This window comes from Procambarus clarkii, chromosome 16 (genome assembly GCF_040958095.1).
Source record: "Procambarus clarkii isolate CNS0578487 chromosome 16, FALCON_Pclarkii_2.0, whole genome shotgun sequence".
Lineage (NCBI taxonomy): Eukaryota > Metazoa > Arthropoda > Malacostraca > Decapoda > Cambaridae > Procambarus > Procambarus clarkii.
The window spans coordinates 6,218,730-6,241,202 of record NC_091165.1 but is presented as its reverse complement, the minus strand read 5'-3'; the positions used below and the strand labels follow the sequence as shown (position 1 = coordinate 6,241,202).

General features: G+C 51.9%; 1 protein-coding gene across 1 annotated transcript; it reads right to left on the bottom strand.

Moving 5' to 3' along the window:
* Positions 1–373: 373 nt before the first annotated feature.
* Positions 374–15,314, bottom strand: LOC138365451 (uncharacterized). Its single transcript, XM_069325762.1, has 5 exons — positions 15,310–15,314; positions 4,410–4,829; positions 2,405–3,518; positions 1,378–2,253; positions 374–1,249 (listed from the first exon to the last, which is right to left on the bottom strand). Exons 1-5 carry the CDS (start codon positions 15,312–15,314, stop codon positions 374–376), a joined length of 3,291 nt encoding a protein of 1,096 aa, XP_069181863.1.
* Positions 15,315–22,473: the final 7,159 nt, after the last annotated feature.

Genomic DNA, 22,473 nt, shown 5'->3' with positions numbered 1-22,473 from the left:
TAGATGGCATCGTCCATTTGGAGGGGGTTTCGGGAGCTGACCCACAGATGGCGTGGTCGTCACTGCTCCGGGCTCGGACACTGGGCTCGGGTCCGTAACACCTCCCCACCAAAAAGAATTTGGTTTAGGTTTCTAGAAAACACAAAGGAAACGAACCAAATTAGTCAATGGCCTAGATGCGGGACAATGCGTCAGCTACCACGTTATCCACTCCTTTGATGTGCTCGATCTGGAGGGGATATTGTTGCAGATGTAGACTCCATCTGGTGAGTCTGAGGTTCTTCTGCCTAAACTGAGCAAGAAATTTTAGAGGATTATGGTCAGTTCGTACTAATATAGGGTGACCATTACTTGTTAGGTATACCTCAAAGTGTTAAACTGAACTAATTAAGGCCAACGTTTCTTTTTCTATGACGGAATAGTTGAGCTGACTGGGGGTGAACTTCTTAGAATGGTAGGCCACAGGATGTTCCACCCCCTTTTCATCCGTCTGAGATAGTACGAACCCCAGGCCATAGTCAGAAGCGTCGACAGTCAGGATAAATCTATCCTCAAAACTCGGGGACCTGAGGATCGGAGAAGAGATTAGAATTGCCTTTAGACTCTCAAAGGCTTCCTGGCAATTCTCATTCCACAATAGTTTTACCCCCTTCTTCAAAAGATTTGTCAGGGGGGTGGCGATGGAGGAAAAGTTAGGGACAAACTTACGATAGAAACCAGCCATACCAAGGAAACGCAAGATGTCCTTCCTGGTGGCTGGTGTAGGATACTGGACTATTGCCTCTATCTTGCTGGCCTTTGGCTCAATCCATCCTCCTCCAACCTTATGACCTAAAAAGATGACAGAGGATCTGGCAAACTCAGATTTGTGTAGGTTGACCACCAATCCTGATTGGAGCATGGCCTGGAAGAAATCCTCTATGTGACGTAGATGATCCTGCCAATTAACATCATATATTAGCACATCATCGATGTAGACCAAGGTGTTTTCCACGTCACGCAACACAATGCCCATCAGCCTCTGAAAGGTGGAGGCTGCGTTTTTCATCCCGAACGGCATCACCTGACATTCAAACAGCCCGTCGGGAGTCACAAACGCCGATATGGGTTTGGCCTTCTCCGTGAGGGGAACTTGCCAATAGCCCTTGAACAGGTCAAATTTAGTCAGGTAACGAGCTTTACCTATGGCATCGAGACATTCCTCTACCCTGGGGAGAGGATAGGTATCTGCTACAGTGACCTTATTCACCTGGCGATAACAATACAAAAACGGTATTTCTTACCAGGTTTGGGCACTAGTAGTATCGGGGATGACCATGGGCTCGAGCTCGGGGCTATTAGATGGTGTTTCAGCATGTATTCCACCTCACCTTTCACCACCCTTTTCTTCAGGGGGTTGAGTCGGTAAGGGTGTTGCTTTATAGGCCGGATTCCTTCCTCCAGCACGACATCATGCCATAGGACAGATGTTAGTCCTGGAACATCTCTGAAGATAGTCTTGTACTCCTGGATCATTTGCAACAATGATGGTTGATGTCCTTCGGCCACATGTGTCAACTTTGCCTGCAAGTTAAGTAGAATCTCTGAGTTAGTTAATACCTCTTCCTCTTCCTCAATGTCCTCTTTAGTGGTCACCATGGTTATTGGGAGCATATCTCGACCCTCATATTTTTTGATCATGTTAACATGAACCAAAGTTTCTTTCTTCCGGCGATCTGGAGTATTAAGAAGGAAATTGTGATTAGTAACCTTCTTTAAGACCTGGTAAGGACCTACAAATCTGGCGCTCAAACTTCCAGTTACTGTAGGTGTACATACCAAAACCAGATCCCCTACTAGGAAATCTCTTTGTTTGGTCCTCTTATCATACCTGCTCTTGGTGGTTTTTTGCGTACTCTCTAAGGTTCTCGTAGCCATTTCCCACGCAGAGAACAACCGGCCTTTGTTTGTAGACAACCAGTCCACAACGTCTTCGTTGGTTTCCTTGTCTAGCCAATGGTCTCGTGCCACTTCTAAGGGACCCCTTACTGAGTGACCATAAATCATCTCGAATGGGGAGATTCCTAGTGATTCATTGGGCACTGATCTTACCGCAAATAGGAGGTAGGGCAGTTCGTCAACCCACTTACTCTGCCGGTCATAGCAAAACTTCCGAAGCATGCCCTTCAACGTCTGGTGAAAACGCTCCAAAGCTCCTTGAGACTCGGGATGGTAGGCACTGGAGGTAATCTGTTGGATTCCCAGGTTGGTGATCTGTTGGCGAAACAAATGAGACAAAGTTCGATCCCTGATCCGTCTGAATGGTCTTAGGGAGACCGTATCGCGAGACGAACCAGAGCAGATGTTTCACCAAGACCTTAGCAGTGATGGTCTTAAGGGGGATCGCTTCTGGGTACCTACTAACCCGATCTAGTATAGTGAGCAAATACTGCACCCCTGAGGTAGAAGGCGGAAGCGGGCCTACTATATCCAGGATGAGGTGCTCGAAGGGCTCACCTATGGATGGAATGGGGCATAAAGGGGCTTTGGGGACAGGCTGGTTTGCTTTTCCTGCCATCTGGCAGGTGTGGCAGGTTTTGCAAAAACGACGTACGTCCTTCTTCATATGCGGCCAATAGAAACACTTGGCTAGTCGTTGGAAAGTCTTCGAGACCCCACCATGTCCAGCAAATCTATCGGCATGGGCCGTCTCTAACAGCCTAGATCTGAACACGGCTGGGACGACTATTTGCTCACCCACCTCAGTTGACTGGGGGTATTTCGGAGGATGCCGGCGACACAGTACATCACTTGACCATACATACAGATCACCTCCTTTCGTAGGAGAGTCTAGGGTGTTGGCCAACTTCCGTACCTGAGGGTCCTTCCTCTGCTCTTCTATCAGATGGGCTCGAGTCCAGTGTTCAGGAACCGGCAACTGGACGGGCGGGACTGGTGTATGGCTACTCGTAACCTGTGGTATAGGAGGAGAGTCAAACAAAGTACTTAACTCTGGTGGTGCCTGGAATTGAGCCTGAGACCTTGTTTGTACCGCCGCAATTGGACTGGTCTCGTCACACGCTGGATCTTCCACTACTATGGGACAGTTAGGTAACAAACCTAGGGCTAAGTCATTGGCCAAAATAACGTCAATCCCCTTTATGGGAAGACTATCCACCACGGACAACCGACACTCACCTTTGAAGTGCTGAGAGTCTAGACGCACCTGTACCAAAGGGGCAACGTACAAGGTGGAAGGGAATCCACCCAGGATTACCTTCTGCATCCCATTCGCCGATATACCTTCGGGTAATGAATTTTCTAAAATTAGAGACTGGGCCGCTCCACTGTCTCTGAGTATTACCACGGGCTTACCCGAGTGGCCACTGGCTACATACCCTTGGGAAGTATATGGAGCGAACAATTCTTTCCTCTTCTCTAGGGTGGATGTCGGGGGTACTATACTGTTTATCAGCATAACTTCCCTATGGGGATTATTACCTGTACTGCTACGACACTTCGCAGCAAAGTGTCCTCTCCTGCCGCAGGTCCAACACAATACGTCCCTTTTTGAACTAATCCTCCTAGGACTATCTGGGGTCGACTTGGCGGAACTACGAGGGGCGGTCTTATCCTCCGGTTTATGTTTGGCTGGATATCTTGAATAGGTCTTCGGGACATACCTAGCAGACGGCCTATGAGTCAGGATGTATTCCTCAGCCATGGTGGCTGCCGCACTCAAGGTCTCTACCTGCTGTTCCTCTAGGTACGTCTTTAGATCTCCAGACAGACCGTCTTTGAAGTCCTCTAATAGTATGAGCTGCTCGAGGTCTTCTTTGGTCTCCACCTTCCGAGAGGTACACCATTCCTGGAAAAGTCGCTCCTTGATTGTGGCGAATTCGGTGAAAGTGTGCTCTGAGGTCTTTTTCAGGTTCCTGAACTTCTGCCTGTAAGCCTCGGGTACCAATTGGTAAGCCATGAGCACTACCTTCTTCACCTTGTCATAATCGCCAGAGTCATCAAGGGACAACGTGGAGTAGGCGATTTGGGCCTTCCCAGTCAAGACTGACTGCATCATGATGGCCCAATTCTCCTTTGGCCACTCCAAAGAGGCTGCGACTTTCTCGAAGGCCGCAAAGAACTTCGAAACTTCCTTCTCGTTGAACTTCGGGACCATTTTGATGTTCCTCACCGGATCGAAAATACTTGTGTCCGTTGTTTGCCTCCGACCAGCTAATCGCAATACTTCTAGCTCATGTTGTCTCTCCTTTTCCTCTCTGTCTCGTCGTTCTTGCCTATCTCGTTCTTCTCTTTCTCGTTCTTCTCTCTCTCGTTTCTCTTCTCTTTCTCGTTCTTCTCCCTCTCGTTTCTCTTCTCTTTCTCGTTCTTCTCTCTCTCGTTTCTCTTCTCTTTCTCGTTCTCTGTCTCGCTCTTCTTTCCTTTCTTCTAATTCTAAACGCCTCATCTCCAATTCCTTTTCTAGTCTCTCTCTTTCCATTTCTAATTTCTTATCTTCTCTCTCTCTCGCTTTCTCTTCTCTCTCTTTAGCGATTTCTAGCTTTTTCCATTCTATTTCACGGTGGATCTCTAGTTCACGCATTTTCACAGTAAGTAAACTAATATCCAGTTCACTCTCATCACTTTCGACATCACTGCTCTTACCTTCCTTTTCAGTGGAAGCCATTTCCTCACCTTCTTTTATACTATGTGCTTCACTTTCCTTTTTCTCCTCGGCCTTCAAGTGTTTGTGAACCTTTGACAATATTTCCACACGAGAATCACTGGCACGTATCTCTATCTCCAGGTAGGCACTAACTAAGACGAGTTCTTGTTTCCCCAGATATTTTAATCTGGCAAGACAGTCCTCCTTGTTCAGAAAGGCCTGAACATCGTCCAGATCGTCGATGGTCGCTTTTTCTGCCATTGTCACTGAGATGGAACACTAGCACTTAACACACCGCTTTCGTTAGCACTTAAAGCACCGAGCACTGTTCTACGTCAATATTGCACTTTATCGCACCTAGCGCCTCACTTGCCAATATTGCACGTAATCACCGGGCACCGCACTACACAATATTGCACTTAATCACAGCGAGCACCTGCACTACACAATATTGCACTTAATCACAGCGAGCACCGCACTCTACAATATTGCACTGAATCACTCCAAGCACCGCTCAGGACGTATAACGTCCTAATAGTCACACACAGGGGGAATTATTTACAGGGATTGCGCCACTTCACCACCCCTGTCAAACATACTTGACAAGGGGTCGGATCCCGCTGGGGATGCCAATTATGTTACGGCCCTCTTGGGTCGCAACTGGGTTCTTTCTCTGATGTTAATAGAGTTTGGGTATCCAGCCCCAAGTTAGTAGTGGCTTTCAAGGGGTGTGTTCCGTAACGCAAGTAAATTAAAGGGGAAGGGAGACAAAGGCAAAAACTTAAATATATAATTATCACCGTCACCATAAATAATATATATCTTATCACACGGGGGAGGTATAAACACTATTATATACAATCTGGTCTTCCTCTGAAGACGCGGAGTGTTCCACGGTGCTTAACGATGCTTAGCTCTTGGTCCTCTTGTGGCCTCACGATGAATCCTTAGATTCTCCCAGCGAGTCTACCCTGGCCACAGGCCAGCCAAATCACAGTCCTACTGGGTGCACCGTCGTGGAGGCCGTCAACCACAAATCCAGCCTTTAGCTGCCAGGTTCCAATCAGTTCCGCTGGTTAGGCCACTCCACGACCGATACTAGGGTTGCAAGCCCTAGGCAGGAGCCTCGTGTGACTTCACAGGTCACTCTCCTCACCACAACACCCCAGTGGCTATTTTTCTCCACGAGTCAGCCCCGGGTACGACAATTCCTCAACTGCCACGTCACAGGCAGGCTAACACAACAGTGTTCATCCGGGGGGGTGACTCAACTTCTGCAGCTAATACTTGGAGACTTTACGGCTGCCTTGGGTAGACTGATCCAACTTCCATTACAGCAGTCCCAGGTCGACTCTGTAATCAGACACGTCATCAGTACTAGTTACACTCTAGGGCACCTCACTGGCTTAGACACAAACGCCCACCTATCCACTCCATAGATGGCGTTGCTGTCTAAGCGTCACCTCACCAGAGGTCAGCAGCGGCTGTGTTATGAGCTGATCAGGACGGGAAACCAGCCCCCGTGGCTGGTATATCCTGTCTTCACTCGATGGCATCGTCCAATTGGGGGGGTTAAGAGAGCTGACCCACAGATGGCGTGGTCGTCACTGCTCCGGGCTCGGACGCTGGGCTTGGGTCCGTAACAGACTGTGAGATATTTATTTATGGTAGTGGTTAATATATATATATATATATATATATATATATATATATATATATATATATATATATATATATATATATATATTTATTAGTGTATTTGTATCCCTTCCCCTTTAATTTACTTGCGTTACGGAACACACCCCTTGAAAGCCACTACTAACTTGGGGACGGATACCCAAACTCTATTAACATCAGAGAAGAACCCCAGTAGCGACCCAATAGGGCCGTAACAGAGAGTGAGAGCACTCACCCCACCATGAGATTGAGAGCACTCACCCCACCATGAGATTGAGAGCACTCACCCCACCATGAGATTGAGAGCACTCACCCCACCATGAGAGAGAGAGCACTCACCCCACCATGAGAGTGAGAGACCCCTCCCCACCATGAGAGTGAGAGCACTCACCCCACCATTAGAGTGTGAGCCACCTTACCACCATGAGAGTGAGAGCACTCACCCCACCATGAGAGTGAGAGCACTCAACCCACCATGAGAGTGAGAGCACTCACCCCACAATGAGAGCGAGAGCACTCAACCCACCATGAGGGTGAGAGCCCCCTCCCCACAATGAGAGTGAGAGCACTCACCCAACCATGAGAGTGAGAGCACTCACCCCCTCATGAGAGTGAGAGCACTCACCCCACCATGAGAGCGAGAGCACTCACCCCACCATGAGTGTGAGAGCACTCACCCCACCATGAGTGTGTGGTCACTCACCCCTCCATGAGAGTCAGAGCACTCTCCCCACTATGATAGTGAGAGCACTCTCCCCATATGAGTGAGAGCATTCACCCCACCGTGAGAGTGAGTATACTGTTAAAACCCTTGAGTTTAAAATTATTTAATGAAATAAATGCACAATCATCTAACCAGAGAATTAACCTAATATTAGCTAAAATAACAGTAACCACGGACTTAACTTAAAACATGTCTCCTCTCGATCAATTCTGCTACACCTCTGCCCAAATCCTGGCTTGCCAGGGCGGCGTCCTACCACACATGTCAATTAACATCCACATAAACTATTATGTAAATTCTACTAACAAAATGTAGTACTAATATTCAAATCATTATAAATCTTAAGAGCACATACTGATGTTACATTACGCAATATAATTTACTGGCAAACAATAATAAGAATTAGTCAAGGTTGAACTATAACTTCTCGCTTGACATCAAGTTCCCACACTGGCCACATCCAAATATGGTCATCCCCCACACGGAGAAATCAACATTAAAATACTTGCACAAAAGCCTCATACAATATAATGCAACTCAGGCACACTACAGCATGCTACAATATGTAACATACAAGAATCTAATATCATACAACTGGATGCTATACAAACTATAGAACAAGACAATAAAGTATATAAGCATCAGGAGTAATGTTAGAATCCTAGTAGGATTCGTAACATACACTCACCCCACCATGAGACTGAGAGCACTCACCCCACCATGAGACTGAGTGCACTCAACCTACCATGAGAGTGAGAGCACTTACCCCACCATTACAGTCAGTATACTCACACCACAATGAGAGTGAGAGCACTCACCCGACCATGAGAGTATGAGCACTCACCCCACCATGAGAGTGAGAACACTCCCTCCACCATGAGAGTGAGAGCCCCTCCCCACTATGAGAGTGAGAGCACTCACCCCACTATGAGAGTGAGAGCACTCACCCCACCATGAGAGTGAGAGCCCCGACCCCACCATGAGAGTGAGAGCACTCAATCCACCATGAGAGTGAGAGCCCCTCCCCACCATGAGAGTGAGAGCACTCACCCCACCATGAGAGTGAGAGCACTCACCCCACCATGAGAGTGAGAGCACTCACCCCACTATGAGAGTGAGAGACCCCTCCCCACCATGAGAGTGCGAGTACTCACCCCATGAGTGATAGCACTCAACCCACCATGAGAGTAAGAGCACTCACCCCACCATAAGAGTGAGAGCACTCACCCCATCATGAGAGTGAGAGTTCTCACCCCACCATAAGAGCGAGAGCACTCACCCCACTATGTGAGTGAGAGCACTCTCACCACCATGAGAGTAAGATCACTCACCCTACCATGTGAGCGAGAGCACTCACTCCACCATGAGAGTGAGAGCCCCCTCCCCACCGTGAGAGTGAGAGCACTCACTCCACCATGAGAGTGAGAGCACTCTCTTCACCATGAGAGTGAGAACACTCACCCCAACTTTGAGAGTGAGAGAACTCTCTCCACCATGAGAATGAGAGCACACTCCCCACCATGAGAGTGAGAGCACTCTCCCCACAAGGAGAGTGAGAGCACTCACCCCACCATGTGAGTGAGAGCACTCACTCCACCATGAGAGTGAGAGCCCCCTCCCCACCATGAGAGTGAGAGCACTCACTCCAACATGAGAGTGAGAGCACTCTCACCACAAGGAGAGTGAGAGCACTCACCCCAACCTTGAGAGTGAGAGCACTCTCCCCACCATGAGAGTGAGAGTACTCTCCCCACAAGGAGAGTGAGAGCACTGACCCCACCATGCGAGTTAGAGCACTCTCCACACTATATGAGTGAGAGCCCCCTCCCCAACGGGAGAGTGAAAGCACTCTCCCCACAATGAGAGTGAGAACACTCACCCCTCCATAAGAGTGAGAGCACTCTCCTGACCGTTTGAATGAGAGCACTCCCCCAACTATGAGAGAAAGAACACTCATCCCACCATGAAAGTGAGAGCATTCGCCCCCTCAAGAAAGCGAGAGCACACAACCTACCATGAGCGTGATAGCACTCTCCTCACCATGAGAGTTAGGGAACATTCCCCACCATGAGAGTGAGAGCACTCAACCCACTACGAGAGTGAGAGCACTCACCCCACCATGATAGTGAGAGCACTCACTCCACCGTGAGAGTGAGAGCACTCACCTCACTATGAGAGCGAGAGCACTCACCCCACTGTGTGAGTGAGAGCACTCTCCCTACCAAGAGAGTGAGATCACTCACTCAACCATGTGAGTGAGAGCACTCACTCAACCATGAGAGTGAGAGCCCCCTCCGCACCATGAGAGTGAGAGCACTCACTACACCATGAGAGTGAGAGCACATTCCCCACCATGAGAGTGAGAGCACTCTCCCCACTATGAGAGTGAGAGCACATTCCCCACCATGAGAGTGAGAGCACTCTCCCCACCATGAGAGTGAGAGCACTCATTCCAATCTTGAGAGTGAGAGCACTCTCCCCACTAGGAGAGTGTGAGCACACTCCCCACCATGAGAGTGAGAGCACTCTCCCCACAAGGAGAGTGAGAGCACTCACCCCACAATGTGAGTGCGAGCACTCACTCCATCATGAGAGTGAGAGCGCCCACCCCATCATGAGAGTGAGAGCACTCACCCCATCATGAGAGTGAGAGCACTCTCCCGATAAGGAGAGTGAGAGCACTCACCCCAACCTTAAGAGAGAGAGCACTCTCCCCACCATGAGAGGGAGAGCACATTCCCCACTATGAGAATGAGAGCACTCTCCCCACAAGGAGAGTGAGAGCACTCACCCCACCATGTGAGTGAGAGCACTCTCCTAACCATGAGAGTGAGAACACTTACTCCTACCATGAGAGTGAGAGCACTCTCCCGACCGTTTCAATGAGAGAATTCTCCCCACCATGAGAGTGAGAAAACTTCCCCCACCATGAGAGTGAGAGCACTCTCCCGACCGTGAGAATAAGAACACTCTTCCCCCAATGAGAGTGAGAACACTCACACCAAAATGAGAGGGAGAGTACTCACCCCACCATGAGAGTGAGAGAACTCACCCCATCATGGGAGTGAGAGAACTCACCCCACCATGAGTGAGAGCACACTCCCCACCATGAGAGTGAGAGCACTCACTCCAATCTTGAGAGTGAAAGCACTCTCTCCACCAGGAGAGTGTGAGCACACTCCCCACCATGAGAATGAAAGCACGCTCCCCACAAGGAGAGTGAGAGCACTCACCTCACAAGGAGAGTGAGAGCACTCACCCCACCATGAGAGTGAGAGCACTCTCCCCATAAGGAGAGTGAGAGCACTCACCCCAACCTTAAGAGTGAGAGCACTCTCCCCACCATAAGCGGTAGAGCACACTCCTCACCATGAGAGTGAGAGCACTCACCCCACCATGTGAGTGAGAGCACTCTCCTCACCATGTGAGTGAGAGCACTCTCCTAACCATGAGAGTGAGAACACTCACCCCAACCATGAGAGTGAGAGCACTCTCCCGACCGTTTGAATGAGAGCATTCTCCTCACCATGAGAATGAGAACACTCAGCCCACCAAGAGAGTGAAAGCACTCTCCCGACCGTGAGAATGAGAGCACTCTTACCACCATGACAGTGAGAACACTCACCCCAAAATGAGAGGAAGAGCACTCACCCCACCATGAGAGTGAGAGCAATCTCCCAACCATAAGACTGAGAGCACTCTCCCCACTATAAGAGTGAGAGCACTCTCCCCACAAGGAGAGTGAGAGCACTCTCCCCCACCATGAAAGTGAGAACAATCACCCCAACATGAGAGTCATAGCACTCTCTCGACCGTGAAAACGAGAGCACTCTCCCCATCCTAAGAGTGAGAGCACTCTCCCCACCATGAGAGTGAGAGCACTCACCCTACCATGAAAGTTAGAGCACTCACCCTGCCATAAAAGTTAGAGCACTCACCCTACCATGAAAGTTAGAGCACTCACCCTGCATAAAAGTTAGAGCACTCACCCCATCATGAGAGTGAGAGCACCCACCCCACAATGAGACTGATAGAACTCTGACCCATATGAATGAGAGTACTAGCCCCACTGTGAGAGTGAGTGCACTCATCCCTCCATGAGAGTGAGAGAACTCACCCCACAAAGTGAGTGAGAGCACTCACCCCACCATGAGAGTGAGAGCACTCAACCCACCATGAGAGTGAGAGCACTCACCTTACAATGAAAGTGAGAGCATTCACCCCACCATGGGAGTGAGAAACCTCCCCCCACCATGAGAGTGAGAGCCTCTCCTCACCATGAGAGTGAGAGCACTCACCCCATTATGAGAAGGAGAGCACTCACCCCAGCATGAGAGTGAGAGCACTCACCCCACTATGAGAGTGAGAGCACTCTCCCCACCAAGAGAGTGAGATCACTCTCCCCACCATGTGAGTGAGAGCACTCACTCCATCAAGAGAGTGAGAGCCCTCTCCCCACCATGAGAGTGAGAGCACTCACTCCACCATAAGAGTGAGAGCACTCTCCCCACCATGAGACTGAAAACCCTCTCCCAACCCTGAAAATGAGAGCACTCACCCCACCTTGGGAGTGAGAGCACTCTCCACCACCATGAGAGTGAGAGCAGTCACCCCACCATGAGAGTGAGATTACTCACCCCACCATGTGAGTGATAGTACTCTCCTTACCATGAGAGATAGGGAACACTCCCCACCATGAGAGTGAGAGTACCCACCCCACCATGGGAGTGAGAACACACACCCCACCATGAGAGTGACAGACCCCTCCCCACCAAGAGAGTGAGATCACTCACCCCACCATGTGAGTGAGAGCACTCACTCCACCATGAGAGTGAGAGCCCCCTCCGCACCATGAGAGTGAGAGCACTCACTACACCATGAGAGTGAGAGCACTCACCCCACCATGAGTGTGAGAGCACTCTCCCTACCATGAGAGTGAGAGCACTCTCACCACCATGAAAGTGAGAGCACTCACCCCACTATTAGAGTCAGTGCACTCTCCCCACCAAGAGAGTGAGAGCACTCACCCCACCATGAGTGAGAGCACTCACCCAACCATGAGAGTGAGAACACTCCCCCAAAATGAGAGTGAGAGCCCCTCCCCAACATGAGAGTGAGAGCACTCACCCCACCATGAGAGTTTGAGCACTCACGTAACCATGATAGTGAGAGCACTCACCCCACGATGAGAGTGAGAGCACTCACCCCACCATGAGAGTGAGAGCACTCACCCCACCATGAAAGTGAGAGCACTCACACCACCATGAAAATGAGATCACTCACCCCACCATGAGAGTGAGAGCACTCTCCCCACCATGAGAGTGAGAGCACTCATTCCAATCTTGAGAGTGAGAGCACTCTCCCCACTAGGAGAGTGTGAGCACACTCCCCACCATGAGAGTCAGAGCACTCTCCCCACAAGGAGAGTGAGAGCACTCACCCCACAATGTGAGTGCGAGCACTCACTCCACCATGAGAGTGAGAGCGCCCACCCCATCATGAGAGTGAGAGCACTCACCCCATCATGAGAGTGAGAGCACTCTCCCGATAAGGAGAGTGAGAGCACTCACCCCAACCTTAAGAGAGAGAGCACTCTCCCCACCATGAGAGGGAGAGCACATTCCCCACTATGAGAATGAGAGCACTCTCCCCACAAGGAGAGTGAGAGCACTCACCCCACCATGTGAGTGAGAGCACTCTCCTAACCATGAGAGTGAGAACACTTACTCCTACCATGAGAGTGAGAGCACTCTCCCGACCGTTTCAATGAGAGAATTCTCCCCACCATGAGAGTGAGAAAACTTCCCCCACCATGAGAGTGAGAGCACTCTCCCGACCGTGAGAATAAGAACACTCTTCCCCCAATGAGAGTGAGAACACTCACACCAAAATGAGAGGGAGAGTACTCACCCCACCATGAGAGTGAGAGAACTCACCCCATCATGGGAGTGAGAGAACTCACCCCACCATGAGTGAGAGCACACTCCCCACCATGAGAGTGAGAGCACTCACTCCAATCTTGAGAGTGAAAGCACTCTCTCCACCAGGAGAGTGTGAGCACACTCCCCACCATGAGAATGAAAGCACGCTCCCCACAAGGAGAGTGAGAGCACTCTCCTCACAAGGAGAGTGAGAGCACTCACCCCACCATGAGAGTGAGAGCACTCTCCCCATAAGGAGAGTGAGAGCACTCACCCCAACCTTAAGAGTGAGAGCACTCTCCCCACCATAAGCGGTAGAGCACACTCCTCACCATGAGAGTGAGAGCACTCACCCCACCATGTGAGTGAGAGCACTCTCCTCACCATGTGAGTGAGAGCACTCTCCTAACCATGAGAGTGAGAACACTCACCCCAACCATGAGAGTGAGAGCACTCTCCCGACCGTTTGAATGAGAGCATTCTCCTCACCATGAGAATGAGAACACTCAGCCCACCAAGAGAGTGAAAGCACTCTCCCGACCGTGAGAATGAGAGTACTCTTACCACCATGACAGTGAGAACACTCACCCCAAAATGAGAGGAAGAGCACTCACCCCACCATGAGAGTGAGAGCAATCTCCCAACCATAAGACTGAGAGCACTCTCCCCACTATAAGAGTGAGAGCACTCTCCCCACAAGGAGAGTGAGAGCACTCTCCCCCACCATGAAAGTGAGAACAATCACCCCAACATGAGAGTCATAGCACTCTCTCGACCGTGAAAACGAGAGCACTCTCCCCATCCTAAGAGTGAGAGCACTCTCCCCACCATGAGAGTGAGAGCACTCACCCTACCATGAAAGTTAGAGCACTCACCCTGCCATAAAAGTTAGAGCACTCACCCTACCATGAAAGTTAGAGCACTCACCCTGCATAAAAGTTAGAGCACTCACCCCATCATGAGAGTGAGAGCACCCACCCCACAATGAGACTGATAGAACTCTGACCCATATGAATGAGAGTACTAGCCCCACTGTGAGAGTGAGTGCACTCATCCCTCCATGAGAGTGAGAGAACTCACCCCACAAAGTGAGTGAGAGCACTCACCCCACCATGAGAGTGAGAGCACTCAACCCACCATGAGAGTGAGAGCACTCACCTTACAATGAAAGTGAGAGCATTCACCACACCATGGGAGTGAGAAACCTCCCCCCACCATGAGAGTGAGAGCCTCTCCTCACCATGAGAGTGAGAGCACTCACCCCATTATGAGAAGGAGAGCACTCACCCCAGCATGAGAGTGAGAGCACTCACCCCACTATGAGAGTGAGAGCACTCTCCCCACCAAGAGAGTGAGATCACTCTCCCCACCATGTGAGTGAGAGCACTCACTCCATCAAGAGAGTGAGAGCCCTCTCCCCACCATGAGAGTGAGAGCACTCACTCCACCATAAGAGTGAGAGCACTCTCCCCACCATGAGACTGAAAACCCTCTCCCAACCCTGAAAATGAGAGCACTCACCCCACCTTGGGAGTGAGAACACTCTCCACCACCATGAGAGTGAGAGCAGTCACCCCACCATGAGAGTGAGATTACTCACCCCACCATGTGAGTGATAGTACTCTCCTTACCATGAGAGATAGGGAACACTCCCCACCATGACAGTGAGAGTACCCACCCCACCATGGGAGTGAGAACACACACCCCACCATGAGAGTGACAGACCCCTCCCCACCAAGAGAGTGAGATCACTTACCCCACCATGTGAGTGAGAGCACTCACTCCACCATGAGAGTGAGAGCCCCCTCCGCACCATGAGAGTGAGAGCACTCACTACACCATGAGAGTGAGAGCACTCACCCCACCATGAGTGTGAGAGCACTCTCCCTACCATGAGAGTGAGAGCACTCTCACCACCATGAAAGTGAGAGCACTCACCCCACTATTAGAGTCAGTGCACTCTCCCCACCAAGAGAGTGAGAGCACTCACCCCACCATGAGTGAGAGCACTCACCCAACCATGAGAGTGAGAACACTCCCCCAAAATGAGAGTGAGAGCCCCTCCCCAACATGAGAGTGAGAGCACTCACCCCACCATGAGAGTTTGAGCACTCACGTAACCATGATAGTGAGAGCACTCACCCCACGATGAGAGTGAGAGCACTCACCCCACCATGAGAGTGAGAGCACTCACCCCACCATGAAAGTGAGAGCACTCACACCACCATGAAAATGAGATCACTCACCCCACCATGAGAGTGAGAGACCGCTCCCCACCATGAGAGGACGAGCACTCACGCCATGAGTGATAGTACTCAACCCACCATGATAGTGAGAGCACTCACCGCATCATGAGAGCGAGAGCACTCACCCCACCATGAGAGCGAGAGCACTCACCCCACTATGTGAGTGAGAGCCCCCTCCCCACCATGAGAGTGAGAGCACTCACCCCACCATAAGAATGAGAGCACTCACCCCATTATGAGAGTGAGAGCACTCTCCCCACCTCGAGAGTGAGATCACTCACCCCACCATGTGAGTGAGAGCACTCACTCCACATTGAGAGTGAGAGCCCCCTCCCCACCATGAGAGTGAGAGCACTCACGCCACTATGAGAGTGAGGGTACTCTCCCCACAATGAGAGTGAGAACACTCACCCCACCATGAGAGTGAGAGCACTCACCCCACTATGAGAGTGAGAGCACACTCCCCACTATTAGAGTCGTTGCACTCTCCCCACCAAGAGAGTGAGAGCACTCACCCCACCACGAGTGAGAGCACTCACCCAACCATGTGAGTGAGAACACTCCCCCTACCATGAGAGTGAGAGCCCCTCCCCAACATGAGAGTGAGAGCACTCACCCCACCATGAGAGTTAGAGCACTCACCCCACAATGAGAGTGTGAGCACTCACCCCACCATGAGAGTGAAAGCACTCATCCCACCATGAGAGTGAGAGCACTCACCCCACCATGAGAGTGAAAGCACTCATCCCACCATGAGAGTGAGAGCACTCACCCCACCATGAGAGTGAGAGCACTCACCCCACCATGAGAGTGAGAGCACTCACCCCGCAATGAGAGTGAGAGCACTCACCCCACCATGAGAGTGAAAGCACTCATCCCACCATGAGAGTGAGAGCACTCACCCCACCATGAGAGTGAGAGCACTCACCCCACCATGATAGTAAGAGCACTCACCCCACCATGAGAGTGAGATCACTCACCCGACCATGAGAGTGAGAGACCCCTCCCCACCATGAGAGTGCGAGCACTCACCCCATGAGTGATAGTATTCAACCCACCATGAGAGTGAGAGCACTCACCACATCATGAGAGTGATAGCACTCACATCACCATGAGAGCGAGAGCACTCACCCCACTATGTGAGTGAGAGCCCCCTCCCCACTATGAGAGTGAATGCACTCACCCCACCATAAGAGTGAGAGCACTCATCCCATCATGAGAGTGAGAGCACACTCCCCACCACGAGAGTGCGATCACTCACCCCACCATGAGAGTGAGAGCACTCACCCCTTCATGAGAGTGAGAACACTCCCCCCACCATGAGAGTGAGAGCTCTTCCCCACCATGAGAGTGAGAGCACTCTCCCCACCACGAGAGTAAGAGTACTCACCCCACGATGGGAGTTTGAGCACTCACCCCACCATAAGAGTGAGAACACTCACCCCACCATGAGAGTGAGAGCACTCACCCCACCATGAGAGTGAGAGCACTCACCCCACCAAGAGAGTGAGAGCACTCACCCCACAATGAGAGTGAGAGCACTCACCCCACTATGAGAGTGAGAGCCCCCTCCCCACCATGAGAGTGAGGGCACTCACCCCACCATGAGAGTGAGAGCACTCACCCCACCATGAGAGTGAAAGCACTCATCCCACCATGAGAGTGAGAGCACTCACCCCACCATGAGAGTGAGAGCACTCACCCCACCATGAGAGTGAGAGCACTCACCCCACAATGAGAGTGAGAGCACTCACCCCACCATGAGAGTGAAAGCACTCATCCCACCAAGAGAGTGAGAGCACTCACCCCACCATGAGAGTGAGAGCACTCACCCCACCATGAGAGTGAGAGCACTCACCCCACCATGAGAGTGAGATCACTCACCCGACCATGAGAGTGAGAGATCACTCACCCCACCATGAGAGTGAGAGACCCCTCCCCACCATGAGAGTGCGAGCACTCACCCCATGAGTGATAGTATTCAACCCACCATGAGAGTGAGAGCACTCACCACATCATGAGAGTGATAGCACTCACATCACCATGAGAGCGAGAGCACTCACCCCACTATGTGAGTGAGAGCCCCCTCCCCACTATGAGAGTGAATGCACTCACCCCACCATAAGAGTGAGAGCACTCATCCCATCATGAGAGTGAGAGCACACTCCCCACCACGAGAGTGCGATCACTCACCCCACCATGAGAGTGAGAGCACTCACCCCACCATTGGAGTCAGTGCTCTCACCCCACAATGAGAGTGAGAGCACTCACCCCTTCATGAGAGTGAGAACACTCCCCCCACCATGAGAGTGAGAGCTCTTCCCCACCATGAGAGTGAGAGCACTCTCCCCAACACGAGAGTAAGAGTACTCACCCCACGATGGGAGTTTGAGCACTCACCCCACCATAAGAGTGAGAACACTCACCCCACCATGAGAGTGAGAGCACTCACCCCACCATGAGAGTGAGAGCACTCACCCCACCAAGAGAGTGAGAGCACTCACCCCACAATGAGAATGAGAGCACTCACCCCACTATGAGAGTGAGAGCCCCCTCCCCACCATGAGAGTGAGGGCACTCACCCCACCATGAGAGTGAGAGCACTCACCCCACCATGAGAGTGAGAGCACTCACCCCACCATGAGCGTGAGAGACCCCTCCCCACCATGAGAGTGAGAGAACTCACCCCACCATGAGATTGAGAGCACTCACCCCACCAGGAGAGTCAGAGCCCCCTCCCTACAGTCAGAGTGAGAGCACTCACCCCACGATGAGAGTGAGAGCACTTACCCCATCATGATAGTGAGAGCCCCTCCCCACCATGAGAGTGAGACCACTCACCCCACCATGAGAGTTAGAGCACTCACCCCATTATGAAAATGAGATCACCCACCCCACCATGAGAGTGAGAACACTCACCCCATCATGAGAGTGAGAGACCCCTCCCCAACATGAGAGTGCGAGCACTCACCCCACTATGCGTGATAGCACTCAACCCACCATGAGAATGAAAGCACTCACCCCACCATGAGAGTCTGAGCACTCACCCCACTATGAGAGCGAGAGCACTCACCCCACTATGTGAGTGAGAGCACTCTCCCCACCAAGAGAGTGAGATCACTCACCCCTCATGTGAGTGAGAGCACTCACTCCACCATGAGAGTGAGAGCCCCCTCCGCACCTTGAGAGTGAGAGCACTCACTACACCATGAGAGTGAGAGCACAGTTTCCACCATGAGAGTGAGAACACTCACCCCAACCGTGAGAGTGAGAGCACTCTCCCCACCATGAGAGTGAGAACTCACTCCCCACCATGAGAGTGAGAGCACTCTCTCCTCCATGAGAGTTAGAGCACTCACTCCAATCTTGAGAGTAAGAGCACACTCCCCACCATGAGTTTGACAGCACTCTCCCCACCATGAGAGTGAGAGCACTCTCCTCACCATGAAAGTGAGAGCACTCACCCCATAATGAGAGTGAGAGCCCACTCCCCACCGTGAGAGTGAGAGCTCTCACCCCACTATTAGAGTCAGTGCACTCACCCCACAATGAAAGTGAGAGCACTCACCTCACCATAAGTGAAAGCACTCACCCAACCATGAGAGTGAGAACACTTCCCCCACAATGAGAGTGAGAGCCCCTCCCCAACTTAAGAGTGAGAGCACTTACCCCACCATGAGAGTTAGAGCACTCACGCCACCATGAGAGTGAGAGCACTCACCCCACCATGAGAGTGACAGACCCCTCCCCACCATGAGAGTGCGAGCACTCACCCCACTATGCGTGATAGCACTCATCCCACCATGAGAGTGAGAGCACTCACCCATCCATGAGAGTGAGAGTACTCTCCCCACAATGCGAGTGAGAACACTCACCCCACCATGAGAGTGAGAGCACTCACCCCACCATGAGAGTGAGAGCACACTCCCCAACATGAGAGTGAGAGCACTCACCCCACCATGAGAGTTAGAGCACTCACCCCACCATGAGAGTGAGAGCACTCACCCCACCATGAAAGTGACAGCACTCACCCCACCATGAAAATGAGATCACTCACCCCACCATGAGAGTAAGAGACCGCTCCCCACCATGATAGGGCGAGCACTCACGCCATGAGTGATAGTACTCAACCCACCATGATAGTGAGAGCACTCACCCCACCATAAGAGTGAGAGCACTCATCGCATCATGAGAGTGAGAGCACTCACCCCACCATGAGTGCGAGAGCACTCACCCCACTATGTGAGTGAGAGCCACCTCCCCACCATGAGAGTGAGAGAACTCACCCCACCATAAGAGTGAGAGCACTCACCCCATCATGAGAGTGAGAGCACTCTCCCCACCTCGAGAGTGAGATCACTCACCCCACCATGTGAGTGAGAGCACTCACTCCACATTGAGAGTGAGAGCCCCCTCCCCACCATGAGAGTGAGAGCACTCACCCCACCATGAGAGTGAGAGTACTCTCCCCACAATGAGAGTGAGAACACTCACCCCACCATGAGAGTGAGAGCACTCACCCCACCATGAGAGTAAGAGCACACTCCCCACTATTAGAGTCGGTGCGCTCTCCCCACCAAGAGAGTGAGAGCACTCACCCCACCACGAGTGAGAGCACTCACCCAACCATGAGAGTTAGAGCACTCACCCCACTATGAGAGTGAGAGCACTCACCCCACAATGAGAGTGAGAGCACTCACCCCACTATAAGAGTGAGAGCACTCACCCCATCATGAGAGTGAGAGCACTCACCCCACCATGTGAGTGAGAGCACTCACTCCACATTGAGAGTGAGAGCCCCCTCCCCACCATGAGAGTGAGAGCACTCACCCCACCATGAGAGTGAGATTTCTCTCCCTACAATGAGAGTGAGAACACTCACCCCACCATGAGAGTGAGAACACTCACCCCACCATGAGAGTGAGAGCACTCACCCCACCATGAGAGTGAGAGCACTCTCTCCATCTTGAGAGTGAGAACACTCACCCCAACCTTGAGAGTGAGAGCACTCTCTTTACCATGAGAGTGAGAGCACACTCCCCACAATGAGAGTGAGAGCACTCTCCCCCCCCCCATGAGAGTGAGAGAACTCACCCCAACATTTGAGTGAGAGCATTCACTCCACTATGAGAGTGAGAGCCCACTCCCCACCATGCGAGTGAGAGCACTCACCCCACCATGAGAGTGAGAGTACTCTCCCCACAATGAGAGTGAGAACACTCACCCCACCATGAGAGTGAGAGCACTCTCCCGATCGTTTGAATGAGAGCACTCTCCCAGCTATGAGAGAGAAAACACTCACCCCACCATGAAAGTGAGAGCACTCACCCCCTCGAGAAAGAGAGAGAACTCACCCCCTTGAGAGTGAGAGCACTGTCCCCACCATGAGGGTGAGAGCCCCCTCACCACCATGAGAGTGAGAGCACTCACCCCACCATGAGAGTGAGAGTACTCTCTCCACAAAGAGAGAGAGAGAACACTCACCCCACTATGAAAGTGAGAGAACTGTCCCACCATGAGAGCGAGAGCCCTCTCCCCACCATGAGAGTGAGAGCCCCCTCCCCACCATGAGAGTGAGAGCATTCACCCCAACATGAGTGAGAGCACTCACCCAACCATGAGAGTGAGAGAACTCCCCTCACCAGGAGGGTGAGAGCCCCTCCCCAATATGAGTGAGAGCACTCACCCCACTATAAGAGTGAGAGCACTCACCACATCATGAGAGTGAGAGCACTCACCCCACCATGAGAGCGAGAGCACTGACCCCACTATGTGAGTGAGAGCCCCCTCCCCACCATGAGAGTGAGAGCACTCACCCCACAATAAGAGTGAGAGCACTCACCCCATCATGAGAGTGAGAGCACTCTCCCCACTACGAGAGTGAGATCACTCACCCTACCATGTGAGTGAGAGCACTAACTCCACCATGAGAGTGAGAGCACTCACACCACCATGAGAGTGAGAGCACTCTCCCCACCATGGGAGTGAGAGCACTCGCCCCACACTGAGAGTGAGAGCACTCTCCCCTTCATAAGAATGAGAGCACTCTCCTCACCATGAGAGTGAGAGCACTCACCCCACCATTAGAGTCAGTGCTCTCACCCCACAATGAGAGTGAGAGCACTCACCCCTTCATGAGAGTGAGAACACTCCCCCCACCATGAGAGTGAGAGCTCTTCCCCACCATGAGAGTGAGAGCACTCTCCCCACCACGAGAATAAGAGCACTCACCCCACCATGAGAGTTTGAGCACTCACCCCACCATAAGAGTGAGAGCACTCACCCCACCATGAGAGTGAGAGCACTCACCCCACCAAGAGAGTGAGAGCACTCACCCCACCATGAGAGTAAGAGCCCCCTCCCCACCATGGGAGTAAGAGCACTCGCCCCACTATGAGAGTGAGAGCCCCCTCCCCACCATGAGAGTGAGGGCACTCACCCCACCATGAGAGTGAGAGCACTCACCCCACCATGAGAGTGAGAGCACTCACCCCACCATAAGCGTGAGAGACCCCTCCCCACCATGAGAGTAAGGGCACTCTCCCCACAATGAGAGTGAGAACACTCACCCCACCATGAGAGTGAGAGCACTCTCCCGATCGTTTGAATGAGAGCACTCTCCCAGCTATGAGAGAGAAAACACTCACCCCACCATGAAAGTGAGAGCACTCACCCCCTCGAGAAAGAGAGAGAACTCACCCCCTTGAGAGTGAGAGCACTGTCCCCACCATGAGGGTGAGAGCCCCCTCACCACCATGAGAGTGAGAGCACTCACCCCACCATGAGAGTGAGAGTACTCTCTCCACAAAGAGAGAGAGAGAACACTCACCCCACTATGAAAGTGAGATAACTGTCCCCACCATGAGAGTGAGAGCCCTCTCCCCACCATGAGAGTGAGAGCCCCCTCCCCACCATGAGAGTGAGAGCATTCACCCCAACATGAGTGAGAGCACTCACCCAACCATGAGAGTGAGAAAACTCCCCTCACCAGGAGGGTGAGAGCCCCTCCCCAATATGAGTGAGAGCACTCACCCCACTATAAGAGTGAGAGCACTCACCACATCATGAGAGTGAGAGCACTCACCCTACCATGAGAGCGAGAGCACTGACCCCACTATGTGAGTGAGAGCCCCCTCCCCACCATGAGAGTGAGAGCACTCACCCCACTATAAGAGTGAGAGCACTCACCCCATCATGAGAGTGAGAGCACTCTCCCCACCACGAGAGTGAGATCACTCACCCTACCATGTGAGTGAGAGCACT